This window comes from Gobio gobio (genome assembly GCF_949357685.1).
Source record: "Gobio gobio genome assembly, chromosome: 7".
Classification (NCBI taxonomy): domain Eukaryota; kingdom Metazoa; phylum Chordata; class Actinopteri; order Cypriniformes; family Gobionidae; genus Gobio; species Gobio gobio.
The window spans coordinates 19,397,866-19,417,623 of NC_137103.1; the positions used below are offsets into that span (position 1 = coordinate 19,397,866).

General features: G+C 38.2%; 3 protein-coding genes across 4 annotated transcripts; 2 read left to right on the forward strand and 1 right to left on the reverse strand.

The window, feature by feature from the left end:
- Nucleotides 1-381: 381 nt before the first annotated feature.
- LOC307128907 (E3 ubiquitin/ISG15 ligase TRIM25-like) lies at nt 382-10,386 on the reverse strand. The gene is made up of 6 exons (XM_079820969.1): nt 9,668-10,386; nt 7,099-7,194; nt 6,767-7,000; nt 3,518-3,674; nt 3,328-3,375; nt 382-3,124 (listed from the first exon to the last, which is right to left on the reverse strand). The coding sequence occupies exons 1-6, from the start codon at nt 10,238-10,240 to the stop codon at nt 2,577-2,579; spliced, it is 1,656 nt and encodes a 551-aa protein (XP_079677095.1). The 5' UTR covers nt 10,241-10,386; the 3' UTR covers nt 382-2,576.
- Nucleotides 10,387-11,170: 784 nt separating this feature from the next.
- kbtbd7 (kelch repeat and BTB (POZ) domain containing 7) lies at nt 11,171-14,205 on the forward strand. Its single transcript, XM_079821543.1, has one exon. The coding sequence runs from the start codon at nt 11,442-11,444 to the stop codon at nt 13,299-13,301; it is 1,860 nt and encodes a 619-aa protein (XP_079677669.1). The 5' UTR covers nt 11,171-11,441; the 3' UTR covers nt 13,302-14,205.
- A 1,187-nt stretch (nt 14,206-15,392) lies between these two features.
- On the forward strand, nt 15,393-18,210 carry LOC307129152 (ras-related protein Rab-33B). Of its 2 annotated transcripts, none has more exons than XM_079821354.1 (2): nt 15,393-15,667; nt 16,697-18,210. In XM_079821354.1, exons 1-2 carry the CDS (start codon nt 15,410-15,412, stop codon nt 17,135-17,137), a joined length of 699 nt encoding a protein of 232 aa, XP_079677480.1. In that variant the 5' UTR covers nt 15,393-15,409; the 3' UTR covers nt 17,138-18,210. The 2 variants fall into 2 exon arrangements, with proteins under 2 accessions (XP_079677480.1, XP_079677481.1); XM_079821355.1 differs by having other exon boundaries at nt 15,403-15,667; nt 16,703-18,196.
- The last annotated feature ends 1,548 nt before the right edge of the window (nt 18,211-19,758 follow it).

Genomic DNA, 19,758 nt, shown 5'->3' on the forward strand with positions numbered 1-19,758 from the left:
GGTTTCTACTGATACAAAGCTTACATCTAAACCTAACAGCAGAAGACACAAGCCATGTTTAAATCCCAGTTGTGCAGGAGGGGGTACATTGTAACACTGCGTTTCAAATTACAATTACAATGAGCCCCTATTAGAATTTTGCTATTATATTCTATACTTTTATGAATTATTTTGAGAAACCATGAGAAAAAGGTGAATAAAGACTGAGTGTCAATGTTGAGAAATTATTCATTATTATTATGTTTTTAACTATGCTGTATAGCTGTATTAAGCGATGTGTTTGTTGTCAAACTCAAAAATATATATTATATAATATACAATAATGTATATTTTTATTTATTAAAAAAAGCCATTATTTTATTTTAAAAATTGTTTTTTTTTATCCCCATAAATCATAAGCAGTGTTTCAGAACAAGCCGTATGCAGATTTCGAGTTTTGATGGACACTGCCGTATTAGCATAGACCCCACCCTCAGATAACTGTACACAGTCCGCCATGTCTATCTCCTCGCCAGAGCATTTAACAGCAGCATTCAAGTAAGAAATGTGTTCTTAATAAAGCTACTAAAGTTCATTCAGTCAAGAGCAGTGAGTGATTTTCTGTTTATCTTTTGTTGTTTGATTAATATTAACAGCAGATATAGCAGTAGGTAACGTACTGTATATTACACTGCTTTCACTTTTGTCCACAGACCTAATATACACACAGGATTTCTGTACATGATGCATAAGTGTACAGACATAACCAACTGTTTTCATGTGAACTGTGTGTGTTTCTGACATAACCTTGTGTGCATTTGACAGTTTAGTCACAATAACACATAAAAGAGAACTAGTCTAGTTTAGCCTACTCACAGACGCACCGACATCCATCTCTCTGTGCGCATGAGTCGAGTGTGTGTGCTCAAGTTGAGAGTGATAAGGCTTTAAAACGCATGCAGATGATATTTCATGATGATGAAGAACTGCAATGTCACACGAGCGTGTCTGCATAGAGATGATCATCAAAACAAACTGATGTATCATGTTTCAGGCTACGTTTACACGTGGGCGGCTATTTTCATAAACGGACATTTCAACCTCTCCGTTTTCAAAAATAACATTGTGCACACATGTCAGTTTTCCGAAAAGTGTTTATTTACACGTACCCGTGTATATATGGCGTCAAGAGCATGCCAAACCTGTAGGTGGCGGTGTAACGAGAAGCTCAAGCCCACGTAAGCCAATCAGAATCCCGAAAATAGACAGCACTTCGCCCAGGTCGGACCCAAAACCGGCGGCGCTGGCGATGATGCGGACTGGTTCTTCGTGTTGGAGGGAGTTGTTGTTGCAAAATTGCTGACCTCCGAGCACTCATTCGTCTCTGCTCCTCGACATAATGGAGCAGCTGTATTTGCAAATGCAAACACACGAGAAGAGTTTGCACCAACATAAATGCTACTGCTACTCAGAACGCTTCCATGATTACATGTAAACAAAGGCCGCACTTTTGACGTAGGTGCAAGCTCTGGTGCATACTGTGACGTTGGCTGCCTAAACACCCGTTTGTCTCAGTTTACAAAGAAACGTGCAAACGAAGATTTTCAAAATCTCCACTCTGGCCGGAGTTTTTTAGAAAGACTCATTTTCAGAGGCGAATTCTCCGTTTGCATGTAAACGAAGGGATATGTCTCCGTTTTTCAAAATAACCATGTACGTGTAAACAGGGCCTCAGTTTTCATTCGTGTATTCACTGGTGTTCACGAGCTGTGAAGGCTCTTCCCTCAGGGGCATTTAAAGGAGACACACATAAAACGGCTCATTTTTCTCAAACCCAAAAATTGGCATTTTCAAAATGTTATTTTAAATGATCTGTCAGGAATTTTGATCTGAAACTTCACGTGCTCACTCTGGGGACACCTGAGACTTATATTACATCTTGTAAAAAGGGGCATAATAGGTGCCCTTTAAATGGGATGGGGATGTTCTCTTTTATTCTGGACGGCAAGGGCAGTGATTGCATGTATTTTGCAGTATTAAACACGTATTTATATTGATTTCATCAAGCTCCGAAAATTCTTCAAAAAGAACACAAAGAATGGCCTTCTCAGCTGCCATAGTTGCAACTCTTGTGTCATCAGAACAGGGTGTTCAACGCAGCACCGTTTCCGTTTAAAAAAATGTTTTGCAATGTTTTGTCGGGGCTGAACGCAGCCCAGGGGTCTCTAGAATGTATTATACTCTCTTAAAAATTACATGAAAATATGGCACAATGTACTATATTAATATAAAGGAATTTTCCTTAGTTATTTTATATGCTTAGTGTTTTACCTTTATTTCGAATTACACATTGCATTTTGTAATCCAATCCATTTCAAACACCAACAAAAAAATTGTGGCTGTTGGATTTAGAATTTTATTAAAAATAACTGTCATGTTCACACTGCCCCAACAGACACCAACAAACGCTGATTGAACATGTTCAGTCGGGTAAAACAAACCCTGACCAATGCCAACAGGGTAACACACTGATCTGACAAAATGCAACAAACATGTTTGTTGAAAATTGTCTGTGCGGTGTGAATTGGCCTTTAGGGTTAACGTAACAGAAAATGTCCTGTCAGAGGTTTCACTGATGATCCATAACAAACATAAAACCCAGGATAGAGAGGCTGAGTGAATGTGATCTGGACTGTGTGGATGAGAGTCATTTTGTCAGAGACATTGAAGAAAGACAGAGTTCCTGCACTGCGATCCACATACACTCCTATTCTAGACGACCTGCACACCACAGGGAGACGAGTCTCTTTGTTATTGTGTATGAATGAGCACCTGGAGTAAATGCAGAACAAACTCCAGGACTGATCATTGTGTCCAAACAAACACTTTTTATCCCCTCCTTTCCTGCTGATGCTCTTATATGACACTGCTATATACACACCATAAGAACCACTCCACTCAACCTCCCAGTAACAGCGTCCACATACACTCTCTCTACACATCACCTGATAATTATGTTCATCAAATCTGTCTGGATGATCAGCATACGGCTGCACGTTGTCAGTGTAAGTAATCATTCTGTTCCCCTCAGACAGACAGAGAAATGTATTCATTGTGTTTAGATCCAGAGTGAGCTGATGGGAATCTGAAAATACATCAGAATCAGAATTCATCAAGGCCTTTGTTCAATGTATCGGCAGTGAGTTCAGTACAGCTTACCAGATATCCTGTGCAAATCATAATTTCCATTAAGAAATATGAAACTGTTCTAGCATGTTTTTTCCACTTTCCAAACTTGCAAAGAAGTATATGAATACACTAAGTGAGTTTTTGTTTTTAGTGACTTACATTGTAGGAAGTAGTTTCTGGGCCTGGGAAGAATGTTGGTCGGTGTGACTGTGGAAGTCAATAGACATTGTGAGTGTAATTCTCATGCAAAGAGAAAATAATCCCAACATCCATTCCTAAGACATTTTTAATATGATATTAGATGACGGAGGACTCATTTCTGAGAGCATATACATCTTCAGTATTTTACCTTTGTCAGATATCTTTTTGATATCCTCTTTGCAGAAATTCTCCAGTTTGTCTCTCAGCCGACGAACAGATTCACTTATGCCATCAAAAGTTGGAAATCTGAAGGGAATGTTTGGTACAGCTGTAGGTTCAGGAGGTGCTGAGAGAGACTGGAAACTCTACAGAAAAAAGAAACAAAAACTCTCTTCATCACTTCCACACATTCATTCAGATCTGAATTAGTAAATATAGTTTTGGTTATAATAAGATTTTCCCAATAAATAGGCAAGAATAAACATGATGTCCTCTATGATTCCTGTTCTTTCCAATAAGGCAGCATAACTCAATTTCAGCTATATTCTTGCAATATTAATTATATTACATCTATAAATTCTTGAATTTGCCAATTTACACTATATTTCTATTATAATTTCTATTACACTATTATTTCTATTAGGGATGCCACAATTCTCAATATAATATTTAACCGTTCGGTACGGCATTCACGGTTCAAAACACGCTTGTGAATTGCATTTTTTTCAGTTTTGCATTGAAATAATCATTTTTCTACAAATTCTATAATTTGCCTCCATCCCAATACTGAACAACGCGACATACATTCACATCACACGTCAGTGGTAGAGTTATACTCACGGAACACTATAGATATTCACAATCAAGAAAGTTCATTTTTTGTATACGTTTTAAAGCCTTGCCGGCTCATTCGCGTGCGCGGTTTTTACATGCGCTTTTCCGAGCACGCGCACTAAACGCCTGTCAAACACGTGATTTCTGAACTAAGTAGTCGGTTATGTCTAAAGTGAAAATAAAATTGCGTGTGTCTGTATATTAGATGCACGGAGGTCTTAAATTGACAGCAGTGCGGTAGTGAACACGCTGTCCTTAAAGGGACAATTCTAAAATTATGTCATTATTTTCTCACCCTAATGTTGTTCCAAACCTGTATTCATTTCTCGATGACAGAATAGTCATTTTTGAATGAACTATCCCTTTAAGGTCCCATGGCATGAAATTTTCATTTTATGAGGTATTTCAACATTAATATGAGTTCCCCTAGTCTGAATATTGTCCCCAAGTGGATATAAATGTTGATCGGTGTAAAACCGAGTTCTGGCTGTCTTTCTATGCCTTTGAGAAAATGACAGGCCAGACGAGCCAATCCTGAAGTCTCCTGTTTTGACGTCCACACAGGAACGGTTACCTCCCTTTCCTCCGCCCAGAGAATCTGGCACGCCCATGCAAACGCTCGAGAGATCATGGCTTGTGAACGAGTGAATGCTGGCAGTTTCTCAGTGTTTGGATGTACAAATGAAAGTCTTTTTTTCAGTTCCTTCTGATCTGTGATCAGTGATTTCTTATGTGTAGCTAATTATATATTATTCGTGCACACACTGCGGCTTCTCTCTCTCCCGACAGAACGGTGTTTTTGTGTTTTCTATCTTGTGAGTCAGTGTTTTTGTACGTCCTCGTCGCGTCTATCTGTTCTACAGTTCTATCTGTTCTATGCTACTATGTGCATACAGTCATGAGTTTCTGCTCAACATCGGCAGACTCACATCTCTTTAGAGATAAACCTCACACACGCCGAAGCTCGGGCTGCACTGACCGGTCGGCCTTCAACATCCCCGACCCCCAGTACTGCATCTGGCCCACAGCGGAGGCACCAAACGCGGCGCGAGATTAAGCGGAAGGGGGGTAAGCGTGAGGGTATCCGGCTAGGCTAGCCAGCTATCCCCACAATAAACTGGATTACATTCGATTAATGTTGTTGTGTCTTTGTTTGCGCTGTGTACTCAATGCGAGTCACTGACGCTTTTCATATGATTGGAACATATCTAAAAATAATGCTATAATCAACACTTACTAACTCGTTCATCTCGCTGTAATGGTACATTGCATGTGTTACAAAGTTGGTAATAATGATGAAGACGGACTCGGCGTGACTGGGACTCGTCTTTATTCAGAACTCTCAGATACAAACACAATAAACTCGTGCTGACTGACAGCGCTCTCACAACTCAGTAGTTACTATAAATAACTTTGTTAGCAATCGCTCCGTCTCCGTGATGTCCGGTTCGCAAACGAATCATTCTTTTGAATCGGTTCTTTTTAGAGAACCGAACCAGTTCACCAAATCGGACTGAATTGTTCTAAACAGTTCGCGTCTCGAGTCAGCGCTGATCCATAATTTACTAAAGTTACTAACTTTCTGACATGAGTGACAGGCCCTCCGACTAGAAATAAACTAATAACCTGAAGTATATTCTAGTAACTACAACAGTTCACTGAACGGAGACATGCTGAGAGAACTGATGTGAAGTGAACTCAGGTCCATCCGTCTCTCTGGCAGCAGCTCGTGCGTCGTAGAGATGTTCAAATGCAAAGATGTCAGCCAATCACAACAGTGGGCGTTTTTACTGAAGTCTCATAGCAGACACGCCTCTTGAAACAGGGCATTCAGCCACAGGGCAAAAAGCAGTATAGAAAAAATGTCTTTTATTTCTAAATTATGACATTTACATTTTATGATGTAAAAATCATACTAACAATAACAAAAAGTACACCTCAGGAAACATTATAAAATAATAGAAAAATGCCATACCATGGGACCTTTAATACAACAACAAAATACAAAGAGAAAATCACTCATTGCTCTTGACTGAAAAATTAATACAATAGCTTTAATAAGAATCAATGTATTTTATAGTGAAGAAGTAGTGTTTTATTTTTACATTTATTCATTCAATTTCATACTTAAATGCTGCTGTACAGCTCTGAGCTGCCAGTGTAAATCTTTATATATTTATTTTATATTTTACAATAAACTAGGAATGTTTTTTTTTTAAAGTAAAGTTTTAAGTTTAAGTAAGGGTTTTCAATTCTTTTAAGTAAAATAAAGAAAGAGTATTGCAATAAAAAATAGTCTTTTTTCTCCTTAACCTCTTGCTGTTCCTGTCGCCTAAGAATAGAATAACAAAAAACTGATGTGACAAGCCATCAAAACCGAACCGAACCGAAAACCGTGGTTAAAAACCGAGGTATGTATTGAACCGTGGACTAACTGTATTGTTGCATTCCTAATTTCTATTATAGTCTCTCTACAATAAAGAGTCTGACTGATGGATACTTTGCATCACCTGACAGTATACCAGCCAACATCATCTGAGCCAGCTGCTCATTCTGCTCATGTCATGATAGGAGGATCTTGCTCCTAAAAGTCCACTATCCTGTTTTTCTAGATCTCTGTTACCTGGAGGAAATGGATGTGATTTTGTGTGTGTGAAAGCTGCTCCAGCTCAGCATCTCTCCTCCTCAGATCAGCAATCTCCTGCTCCAGTTGCTTCAAGAGTCCTTCAGTTTGACTCACTGCAGCCTTTTCCTGATCTCTGATCAGCTTTGTGACCTCAGAGCGACTTCTCTTAATGGAGCGGATCAGCTCAGTAAAGATCTTCTCACTGTTGTCCACTGCTGCCTGTGCAGAGCGCTGTTAAAAAACACATCACAATCAGCTCTTACAGATGCCTCACACAGTGAGCTCCAGATCTGGAGGAAAGTTGTTGAAATTGTGTTTCTTCTTCTCACCTTATGAGACTTCACAGCATCTCTCAGCATCTGAAGATATTTTCCTCTCTGCTGGATTCTCTGCTGAAACTTTCTTTGCATCTCCTTCAAGTGACTCTTATGAACAAAATAAACATGAGAAATGCTACATAAGACTATATCATAAAATCAGCATGTAAAATTTGGTTTACAACATTAGTTCAATGCACTTGTATGTCTGTATTTGTTAATGACAGTCAGTCATTATGGTGGGGATTTTTCACTGATTCCTTCTGCAGGTTACATTATGTACATTGACAAGTGTCTTTATGAATGAGTAATTGAATCATTAATTCAACGGATTATTTAGCCTAATGTAGAAAGATATACTCTAGCAAGTGTGATATTCGTTTTAATATGAATTCAATATCAATGGAGTGCACTGTAAACCTGAATAAATTGGCAACTCAGACATTTTAATTGCTTTTAACTTGAAATATTTGAGTAGGCTAATTCACACATTTCATTTAAAATGATCACTTTTTTAGTAGTGGAAACTTGGCTAACTTTAGCTAATTAGCAAGCTATTTACGTAAATGCTAACTTGCTAATTGGTAACACAATGCTTTTATAACATTAGCATAGCAAAGCAATTGCTGAATGAGTGCAGCAATTTAGAATATTGAACATATAGGCTTATCTGATCTTAAAGGGTTAGTTCACCCAAAAATGAAAATTCTGTCATTAATTACTTACCCTCATGTCGTTCGACACCCGTCAGACCTCCGTTCATCTTCAGAACAGAAATTAAGATATTTTAGTTGAAATCTGATGGCTCTGAAAGTCCTCCATTGGCTCAATGGCACCGTTCACTCTCAAGACCCTTAAAAGGTACTAAAGACGTCGTTACAAAGTCCATCTCACTACAGTGGTTCTAAAATAACTTGATGAATCGGCGAGAATAGTTTTTGTGCGCAAAAAAACCCTAAATAATGACTTACATAGTGATGACGATTTCAAAACAAGGCATCATAAAGCTTCGAAGCGTTATGAATCAGTGAGCCGAATGATGATTCGGATCGCGTGTCAAACCGCCAAACTGCTGAAATTTGGCGATTCAAACCGCTGAATCGACTCAGTGATTCATAACGCTTCGAAGCTTCATGATGCTTTGTTTTGAAATCGTCATCACTATGCAAGTCATTATTTAGGGTTTTTTTGCGCACAAAAACTATTGTCGCCGATTCATAAAGTTATTTTAGAACCACTGTAGTGAGATGGACTTTGTAACAACGTCTTTAGTACCTTTTAAGGGTCTTGAGAGTGAACGGTGCCATTGAGCCAATGGAGGACTTTCAGAGCCATCAGATTTCAACTAAAATATCTTAATTTCTGTTCCGAAGATGAACGGAGGTCTGACGGGTGTCGAACGACATGAGGGTAAGTAATTAATGACAGATTATTCATTTTTGGGTGAACTAACCCTTTAAACCAAGCTTGCACTGTAAACACTAACGCTCAATAATTCATTGGTTTGAGTAGAGCCAACTCAAATTAAACAAATTAGTTTGCAAAACTGACACATTTTAAGTAATCTGAATTGTTTCATTGTTTTGAGTTTTATGAACTTTTCTTTTAATTTAGACAAACTTAAATTTAACTGAAACTGGGCTGGGGTTTCTATTTCACAGCGTGCTTTGCAATGACACTCAAAAGAGACAGTAAATGCCAAAATTAAGTGTTATATAATGTTTATATAATGTTTATTATAATGTTTTTGTGTGCAAGATTAACATTAAGTGGGATATTTAGTAGTTTTTAATGTTGTGTTATGCTAATTTAGAAGAGTTTCTGTTCTTACCATCATGGTGACGAGTGGAGCATGAGATTAGTTTGAGAACAGATATATGCTAAATGTATTATATTGCTCTCTTCATTCAGAAAGTGCTATGCTAATGCTCCCAAAGCATTGTGTAACCAATTAGGACATTTATTGAATTAGCTAGTTAAAGCTAGTCAAGTTTCCACTACTAAAAATTTGAGATTAAATTATATTTTTTAAGTTAAATGTATGAATTAGCTTACTCAAATATTTCAAATTCAGAGCAATTAAAATGGATTGCATCTTAAACTTTATTAAACTTTACATTTCTTAACTTAAAAAATTTGAGGCAACTGATTGCCTAAAACATTAAACACTACTAAATCTCCTAATTAACATTAATACACAAACACATTATATAACGCGTAATTGTAGTATTTACTCAGGTGTCATGGCAAAGCATGTTGGGAAAAAGAAATCCCAGCCCAGTTTCAGTAAAATTTAATTTTGTCTAAATTAAATGAAACAAGTTGATAAAACTCAAAACAAAAAGAAAGTTCTAAATACTCAAAAAAGTTAATTTGATTGAACTAATTTGTTTAATGTAAGTTTACATACACAAACCAATTAATTGTTTTGAGCATTAGGTTTTACAGTGTGGTGAGCCAAGTGGTTAAAGTTCTAGCATGGTACATGTTTAGGTTCAAAACCACAGATTTACTTTTCCTGAAATGAGATGACCATGTTGCATAATGTCAGCCTTATTTCATTAATGGAATAGATTTATACCTGTTTATCTGTCCTCAGAGCTGCAGCTGATATAGTGTCATGGTTTTTATGTTCATCCATCGTACATAGCACACAAATACACTTTTTATCAGTACGACAGAAAACCTCCAGAATCTTATCATGTTCATGGCAGATCATCTCGTGCAGTCGTCCAGTGGCATCGATCAAGTCGTGTCTCTTTCCTTTAAAGAAATTCTCATGCTGTACAAGATGATTTTGACAGTAAGAGTTCAGACACACCACACAGGACTTGATGGCTTTGTATTTTCTTCTAATGCAGACGTCACACTGCACATCACCAGCTTCAGAGTAGCAGTAAGCAGGAAGTTCAGTCTTGTTCAGTTTCGCCACCATTTCAGCCAGAATGGTGTTTTTACCTAAAGCAGGTCTTGGGCTGTAGGTTTGTCTGCACTGAGGGCAGCTGTAGACTCTCTTCCGATCCTCCTGATCCCAGCAGTCTGTAATACAGCTCTGACAGTAACTGTGTCCACAGGGAATGGTCACTGGATCCTTCAGTAAATCCAAACACACTGGACAGATGAACTCATCCTGAAAAATTCTGGCTTCTGCCATTTTTCTGAATGAAAAATTCAGAAAATACTTCCCTGAAACTGTGTGGTAGCCTGTCTGTCAGGAATAGAAGCACACCATCTTCTTTACTATTTCACTTCCCTTCTCACTTCCATTACGTCATCACAGCACTTCAAAATAGTAGTCACAATATAATTCATTCATGAACACAACAGAGGGCTTAAAATTGATTTCTGTTTCTCTGTGAGTGATGTGTGTAATACAGGTTCGTCTGCAAGCCAGTAAAGTCACAGATAATAACAGATGTCAGTATAAGAAACAAATTCACATGTGAAAATAGCAGCAAAACAACTCACCAGAAGAAGCATGAGCTCAATCATCTGTATTTTCAATGCTGTGCTATATTAATGGCAAAAAACAAAGGACTTTTTTTTTTTTTTTAATCATATTCTGTCCATGGAAACTGAGTTTGAGGCAACTCTGACTAGATTAAAGAGATAATAGGCATATCAAGGCTTTGCAGTAAACATTTCATTTGTAAGTTATGGGCTGTATAAAAATGATATCTGGTGTCTGAATATATATTGGAAAATTCGAATTGTGTGTCAATAATTGTCATAGGCTACTTTGATCTATGCCAATAAGACAAATTGCTATTTTAAAACACACATCTAATATTTTAAACTAAATCCATATTTTTATATGATGCTGATACATGTATCATTCTGAACAAAGCTTTAGCAGGCCAACCGAACTTAATACAGACAGAGCGCTGACAATGGCTACGTCTCAAATGCTAGTGAGCTGCCTAGAAGGCATTGTTGGCTTTCATAGCCGTGGGCAGCATTTTTGGCACAACAATGGCTTACGCTGCCTATAAATGCTGTCTATGTAGGCAGCTCAACATGCTTTGGGACACAGCCGATGTGACCAATCAGCACCGTGTGTTGCTGCTCAGCGGTAGCAAGCTTGAGTGAGACGTGCAACGTCGATGTCTCGAGATCAAAAGCCGAAATGAAATTAAACGGGACGGACATCACCGGTGCCCATCGTTTGTCCTGAAAAGCATTTCGTACAGCTTTTCATTCATGAAACATGGCTACATTGTCAGGCAACAGAGCAGCGGTGTATGCAGCTCACAGCCCGTTGTTTTCATGACATTTTGAGCCCTTACAGCAGAGCTGATGGAGATTTGATGCCTGACGGGATTTAGTTGCGTTCGGGCGGAGAAAACGGGCTCGACATGGCTTCGGTGAACTGTTTCAGTGGTCCGGAGGAGCTCGAGGACACGGATCACGCTTCAAGTTTGATGAAAGAGCTGAAATTATTCTACGACTCGCAGGTGTTAGTTGACGTGACTATCGAAGTGGAGCCTGACCCGGAGTCAGAGGACCGAAGCGTTTCCTCAGGAAAAGTTTTCCAATGCAACCGAAATATTCTGGCAGCAGCGAGCCCTTATTTTAAGAGCATGTTTACAGGAGGACTGTACGAGAGCACTCAGAAAAACGTCACCATTCACGAAGTGGACGCCGATTCAATGGCTGTCATTATTGATTACTGTTACACTGGCAAAGTGACAATCACTGAGGCCAACGTGCAGAGGCTTTATGCAGCTGCAAACATGCTGCAGCTGGAGTATATTCGCCAAGCTTGTGCTAACTTCATGACAAGAAGGCTGGACCTTTCTAACTGTGCAGGGATTTTGAAGTTCGCAGACACCTTTGACAATCTGGAGTTGAAGAGCAAGGCTCAAGCGTTTATTGCCAAGAACTTCATCCAGCTCAGTGCCAGTGTGCGAGAGCTTTGTGAGCTGGACCTGAAGCAGATTAAAGAGATCCTCACACTGGATTCTCTGGATGTGGACTGCGAACTGAAAGTGTGCTCTTTTGCACTACAGTGGATTGAGAATAATCTGCATGCGGATGCAGAAGATGCACTGCAGGTGCTCAGATGTGTGCGGTGGTCTTTGTTTTCCGAGAAAGACAGGGTTTGTCTAGATGGCCTTAAATCAAAGCCTTTTATAAAGAAATATCTTACAAATGTTCTAGACGGGGCTGCCGATGAGCAGAGTGCCACGATTTCAAAGGACGTACATGCTGCCAAACAAAGAATTGGCAAGAGTGCAAAAGAAATGGTGCTTTTCTTTGGACGGCCAAATGAGCCTTTCATGTGCTATGATCCCTACACGGAGGACATCTTTTCTATGGCGTCCCCGGTCATTAACCTTACCAATCAGAACTTTAAACACTCTCCTATGGAGACGTTTTTGGTCTGCACCACACCGGAGAACAATCTGTATCTAGCATCACAGATGTCCAAGCACTTCTGGGTCTACAATCCCTTGTCAAATGGTTGGCAGGAGCTTGCGGAAAGACTTCTCAGAAGAATGCACTCCTACATCGGCTACCTCAACGGGCACCTGTACATTTTGGGTGGCAGAGATTCACTATCGGATGCCAGACTTAAGGAAGTAGAATGCTATAGCATTCAAAGGAACCAGTGGGTGTTTGTGTCCCCTTTGCCTCATTCTTTGGGAAAGATGCAGGTTGTGACGGTAAACGAGCGGCTGTATGTGGTAAACAAGAGGAGGATGCTCAGCTACGAGCCAAAGAAAAACCACTGGCTCCAGCGGGGCTCTCTGAAACGCAGTAAACTCCACAAAGCCTGTGTTTTTCAGGAGCAGATTATCTGTTTGTGCGATATCCCTGTGGTCAAGGCGTATAACCCAGCTCGTGGAGAATGGAGGCGGATCGGAGACATTCCTATTGACAGCAGTGCTCTCAACTACCAAGTTGTGCAACACGACAGCAAACTGCTGCTTTTAACTATTGCAATAGTCCATCACAACAAAAACAGGCTTGTTATACATGAATATGATCCCACTAGGGACTCGTGGAAAAGTGTTGCCACCATGTTTGGATCCTCCTTCGGATCCATAAGCCTCTCCACCCGGGTGTACACTGCATGCTTGGGGTCCGGTCAGAATTTCATCTCAGAAGAGGATGACGACAGCGGCTCCAGTGCTGACTGGGACTTCGATGGATTGACTGATGCAGACTCGGACTCCGGCAGCTCAAGCTCCTTTTCAGATGAGAACTGGTAGTCTGTGCAGTTCTCACAGTGTCAAACGTGGAACTGTGCATAATAGAGCCAAATGTAAACATGCTGCAAAGTATTTTGAGATACAGGTGTTGAAATTGTTTGCCTGGTTTGAAGTGACTCATCCCACAGCGGCCAGGATAAAACCTACTTGAAATCCATGCTGTTTATATATAAGTATATATGAGTATTATTAAACAAAGGCTTACCTTTATGATATATGGCCAGTGAATGATACCTTGTCTCAGGATTATGATAAGTTTGGTACTAAGAATTGTTAGTATTTTGACTCTGCCAGCCTCTGGAGGTTAATAAACAAAGAGCAGTATTACGCTGGAAATCTTGAACAGGGTACAGTCGGGCTAACAGCCCCTCTTAAGGAAAATGTGCTTATGTCTGCTCCCAAAGTGATGATCTGAAAAATACTTGTTTTATTTTTATTGATGGGGCAGTTTAATTCATGTGAAAAGACGTGATAAGGTTTGTTTTCATTAAAACTTTGTAATGGTATAGGGGGCAAAGTTATTGGTTCAAATTTTAATGCACTTGTGATATAGCAAGATAACTTCGATACATACAGTATTCTAATGAACCACTTCAGGAAGGATGGACCATTTTCTATATGGTCCACATAACTTGTGATATGTCATGAACCTTTGAGCTTTTAGCCCAATTGTACCCCACCTTGTTTTACCTGTTTGTGTTTGTTTCTTTTTTATTGTCTAAATGTTATAGTTGTCTATTAAATTATTTCATTTGTGTAATATAATTTATAGATTTGGTTCTTTTAATAAATTCGGTATATGCTTTATATAAATAAATCAACAAATAAAGCTTCAAAAAAGGTGTTTTTTAAAAAACTTTCAAAACTGATGTAATGCATATTTTTTGATTCATAAACATTGTTTGTGATCAAGTTTCAGTGTTCAAATACATTTTTTGACTGTTTTTATGTCAGGCGGTACAACCAAAAAGTTGTATGGATGAATTGGGAAACTTTTTGCCATTGGGATGACTGAAAAAGCATCCCATCGATCTGAATTCACCCCTATATATTCTGTAGTTGTACCACCTGATATGAAATGTGGACCAACCCATACTTGAAATGAGCAATTTTTACCAGTATTTGAGAGAGATCTACAAACCGTTTCACTCTGCCACAAGGATCAGTTGGGCTCCTGAAGCATTATCATGTTTACTGTTATTACCATGTCAATTCATAATAAAAGAGCCATGTTTGCTGTTGTGCCACCCTGACATTTGAGAATATACAAATTGCTGGATGAAAGTTTTTCAATTATCTCAACAGCTTTACAAATACTGATATTTATGAAATTAGTTTCAAACCTAAAATTATGCCATAACGTTTGTTTTTATTATTATTAAGACCACCATTTTAAATAGTTTTCTTCAGTTCACCTGACATTTTAGGGGTTTAATATAACAAAACAAACTAATATGCATTATTTAAATGTATTAAAAATGAATTCAAACTAAATAGGTTTTATAGAATAAAGTGATATATGTCATGAATTTATCACATATTTTAAAAGGAAATAATGCACTTGGACACAAAAAATATGCATGTAAGGTCACTGACCCAAAAAATAAATAATTTGATGTATTGCTTTTTCAGAAGCAGCTATTTTTAGAATATGTATATATATATATTGTACAACAGCTTTTAAAACTTCCAATATTTATAAAATGTGATTATATGAAAGGTTTCAAACCTAAAAAGATGCCATAGTATTTGTTTTATTATTATTAAGATACCATTTTAAATAGTTTTCAGTGTGTTCATTTGTTCGGACAGTTGCACAACCTGACATGTTGGGGGTTTAAGGTAACCAAAACATAAAATAATAAGTATTATTTAAATATACTAATGAATTCAAACTAAATAGGTTTTATAGAATAAAGTGATATATATGTCATGAATTTATCAGATTCAGATTATTTGTGTCACTGACCCACAAATCATTTATCGCTTTTTCAGTAACATGCAGGGGCTTTTGTTATGAGCAAAGCTGGATTTAACTCCCAGGCTATGGGAGTTCACGTTAACCTCTCGTTCTGATCCTCTCGCGATATTTCTCGAGTATCAGAGCTATGGCAATAGAAAACACAACGGGCAGCAATGAATTCGCGACGATTTACACAAGAGACAGTCTCGCCAATGACTCGTGTCAGGAATATGACTGCCCTCAGTCGAGGGTGTTTAAAATAATCGTTATTGGGGATTCAAATGTTGGAAAGACTTGCCTTACTTACCGGTTTTGCGGTGGTAAATTTCTCAAAAATCCCGAGGCAACAATCGGAGTAGATTTTAGAGAAAGGACCCTGCAACTTGATGGAGAATACATAAAGGTAAGGAGGACCCGTACAGTAGAGTTTATTTCACCGATCTGAAAAGCTGTAGAAAAAACATTTACCTTGAATAACAAGTAGGCTATTTACATAGGCTATTTACATTCTTCTCAACAATGGGTCCACGGTGGTTGAATGTTATGAAAAGTCCTCTCATTGGTGCACAAACACCTTTTAAAATATTTGTAATGCTGTATTATAACAAAAGAGTAGTTCATTGTTTGTTAAATATATCATTAAAATAATTGAATTATGATTTATCACACGTGTATAGGACTTTGGACTAAAAGACTTTATGACAGCTAGTCTTGTTAATAATAATACATAATAATAATAAAAAAAAATTCAATAATGCCTTTCCAACACCCAAGGTCGCTTTACAAAGATATCAACATGAAAGCACAATACACAAAGCCTACCAAGGGCTGAAAGTAATATATTCTTGTCCGGTTAAAGGAGTAGTTCACTTTAAATAAAAAAATACCCCATGATTTACTACTCACCCTCAAGCCATCCTAGGTGTATATGACTTTCTTCTTTCTGATCAGAGTTATACAATCAGAGTTATATTAATAAATATCCTGACGCTTCCCAGCTTTATAATGTCGGGGTCCATGGAGTTTCGCCAGACCGCCTGCCATATTCAACTTACGAAATAAAGAAAAACTGCGAGCAGCGTTACACTTTCTGCGTAAGTTGAACATGGAAGGCGGTCTGGCGGTAGCTAGATATTTTACTTTATAAAGTTTTAAATACAAATATTTTTCTTACAAAACCCCATCGATTCGCTTCAGAAGGCCTTTATTAACCCCCCAGAGCGTTTTTTGAGCTTCAAACTCAATGGACCCCGTCACTGCTGCCATTATAAAGCTTGGAAGCGTCAGGATATTTATTAATATAACTCTGATTGTGTTCATCAGAAAGAAGAATGTCATATACACCTAGGATGGGGATGGCTTGAGGGTATTTTTAATTTTAAAGTGAACTACTCCTTTAATGTCTGCTATGATGTAAACTGTCGTCTCTCAGTTGCAGATCTGGGACACGGCTGGGCAGGAGCGCTTCAGGAAGAGTATGGTGGAGCATTACTACCGCAATGTCCATGCCATCATATTTGTGTATGATGTGACCAGTCTGGCATCATTTGAGAGTCTGCCGGAGTGGATTGAGGAGTGTGTCCGTCACTCAGTCCCTCCCATGGTACCCCGCATCCTAGTTGGGAACAAATGTGACTTAAGAGGAACAAGAGAGGTGTCCACGTTTGTAGCTCAGCGACTGGCTGATGGCTACAACTTTCCCCTTTTTGAGACATCTGCAAGAGACCCTGCAGAAAAAGAGCATGTAGATGCCATTTTCCTCACGTTGGCCTACAAGCTGAAGAATCACAAGCCACTGAGACTGAAACAGCCAAGTGAGAGCAGCTTCATAAGGCTCGCTGCTGAACAGGAGAAGACACACTGTTTTTGCTAATGCACTTTGGCCCAGACAGTCAGGTCCATGCAATAATTTAGGTTGACCTAAAATCTGAGGGTGTGCTCAGCTTTCTGTATGACGACAAGGCAGAAAGAGTGATTGCAGTGTAGTATGTCTACAGGATTTCAGTTGTTGCACGTGCAGTTTACAAATGTGTTTGGAAGCATAAACAATGGATCAAGTGGGGTTTTTGTTTTGTGAAACCACATATTAGAGATGTTTGTTGTACCTGACCTATTACTACATATTATTTAAGAGCATTTGTAACTCCAGAAACATGCTCAATGACATGAAGACTTGACTGTTTGAGCCTGTTATCACATTCCCCGTCTTTGCATGTTTTTTCAATGTCATATTTAGTGGTTATGGCTATATTATGATAACTCCAAGTAGGTTGCTAGTTACAATTCTGAAGGCAATCTGGAGAATGTCTTGCGATCAGGAACAACACAATGGCCCTCACGATTATGCACCATGAGCTTTCTGATATGTTTACAGATACAGAACAATTACTATTATGTTTAATTTGCACTAGAAATTCAACTTCTTAATAATATATGTTATGCAAGCGCAAATTAAACTGAACCAGAGAGAAATTGACGGTTGTGCAATGCATTACTAAAGCTAGCTGACTCCAGTATGAACACTAGTGGGCGCCACTGTCCAAGCATTCAGAGCATTATAAGCATTCATATGAAACCTATTGAGGTTGAAAACAAAGGGGGAAAATCACACCCTTAATATTAGCTACATTAGAGCACTCCGGCCTCAATGTGAAACTTGCAAAACATGCTCTAAATCCATATTGGTGGTGTTTAAACTTCAGCATCTCAAAGGCTTGATTTCAATATTTTGTTTTGATTATGACAACCATATCATTTGGAATACCAGGACTGTATTGCACTTTAAATTGAGATTGTATCATGTCTAAAGTTTGTCTTGATTATTTGGCATTGTGTATATTTTTTTGTACTCAAGTTGTCATTGTTTATATAGTTTGCATTGACTCTCAGATGTGTTTGGAAGTGAATATGAAAATAAAATGTGCAATAAAGTAACTATTTTTATGTATTTTATATATCTTATAACAGTTGTGATCAGGGTCATAGATACATTTTGAGGCCCGGTTTCACAGACAAGGCATAAACCAGGATTAGGCCTTAGTTCAATTAAGACATGCCCAACCTGGAACGCGGAGGTCTGTGCATGCAACTGGTGTGGAGGAACTTGACTGGCCTGCACAGAGTCCTGACCTTAACCCGATAGAACACCTTTGGGATGAATTAGAGCGGCGACTGCGAGCCAGGCCTTCTTGTCCAACATCAGTGCCTAACCTCACAAATGCGCTTCTAGAAGAATGGTCAAAAATTCACATAAACACACTCCTAAACCTTGTGGAAAGCCTATCCAGCCTTTTGAAGCTGTTATAGCTGCAAAGGATGGCCAACTCCTATTAAACCCTACGGATTAAGAAAGGGATGTCATTAAAGTTCATGTGCAAAACTATTGGTAATATAGTGTGTATTTTAAGATATGTCAGTGCAAGTTGCTTTCAGTTAAAACAGCTCAAACATGCATTTTAGTTTGGTTTCCACAGTAATGCAAATTCTGGACATATCAGGAAGAACTTTTCATTTAAAAGCCTAGAAAAGTCATGGAAATTAACAAAATGTTAAGTAGTCATTGTAAAGTCTGCAGTGACTATATTTTTCTAGTTAAATGCTGTAAAATATATATATTTTTTCAGTCATGATTTAAATGACTTTACAATTGCTATAAAATGATTTTAAAAAATATTGGAAAAGTAATAAAAATTCAATTAGTGGTCAAAATTCTGCCATTTTTAAAAACTTTTTACATATACCAAATCCTCAGAATAAGTAGCCCAACCAATCCACAAAGTAAATTACAGCACAGTGTCCCATATTGTTTTTTTTTTTCCAAACAGCAAATCCTTGTAAACATTTTATTTTGTGAACTGAACAGTTTCCAGCCTCTCAGACATTAGGTGTCGTCTTTGACGCCTTCCGTGCGCATTTAAACCCTAAAGTCAGCAGGAAAGTGCAGCTGCAAACACATGTCTTGTTTAACCATGTGTCTACCTGTTAACTCCAACACCAAAGGTGTGAAGAATTCTTTTTAAAGTGATAAATCCCACACCCCCACTAAAAATGACAATGAGCAGGATTCTAACTGCCATGATTCATTTACACTCTTAAAAAAGGTTCTTTATTGGCATGTGTGGTTCCACGAAGAACCTTTAACATTCATGGAGTCTATCTATCTCACAAAAGGTTCTTTATAATGAAGAAACGGGTACTTTAGACTTTCAAGATGTTCCTCACACTAAGAAAAAATGCTTCTTTTAAGAAATGTTAATTTAAAGGTTTTTTTTGTAGAACAACAACAAAAAAAAAGAGTATCGCTGCGAAAACTTCCCTTTGTAAACTTAAATATAAAAGGGTGTATAGGCCTCAAAAACATTGTCTGTCTTACTGTTAAATTGCCTTTACTGAAAGTAGGAAATGTTTTCATGTCTTGTTCAGCACCATGCTGAAAGTCAAAGATTTCTTAGCTTTCTTAAGCATAACCTTAGTAATAATTCATGTATACTGAAG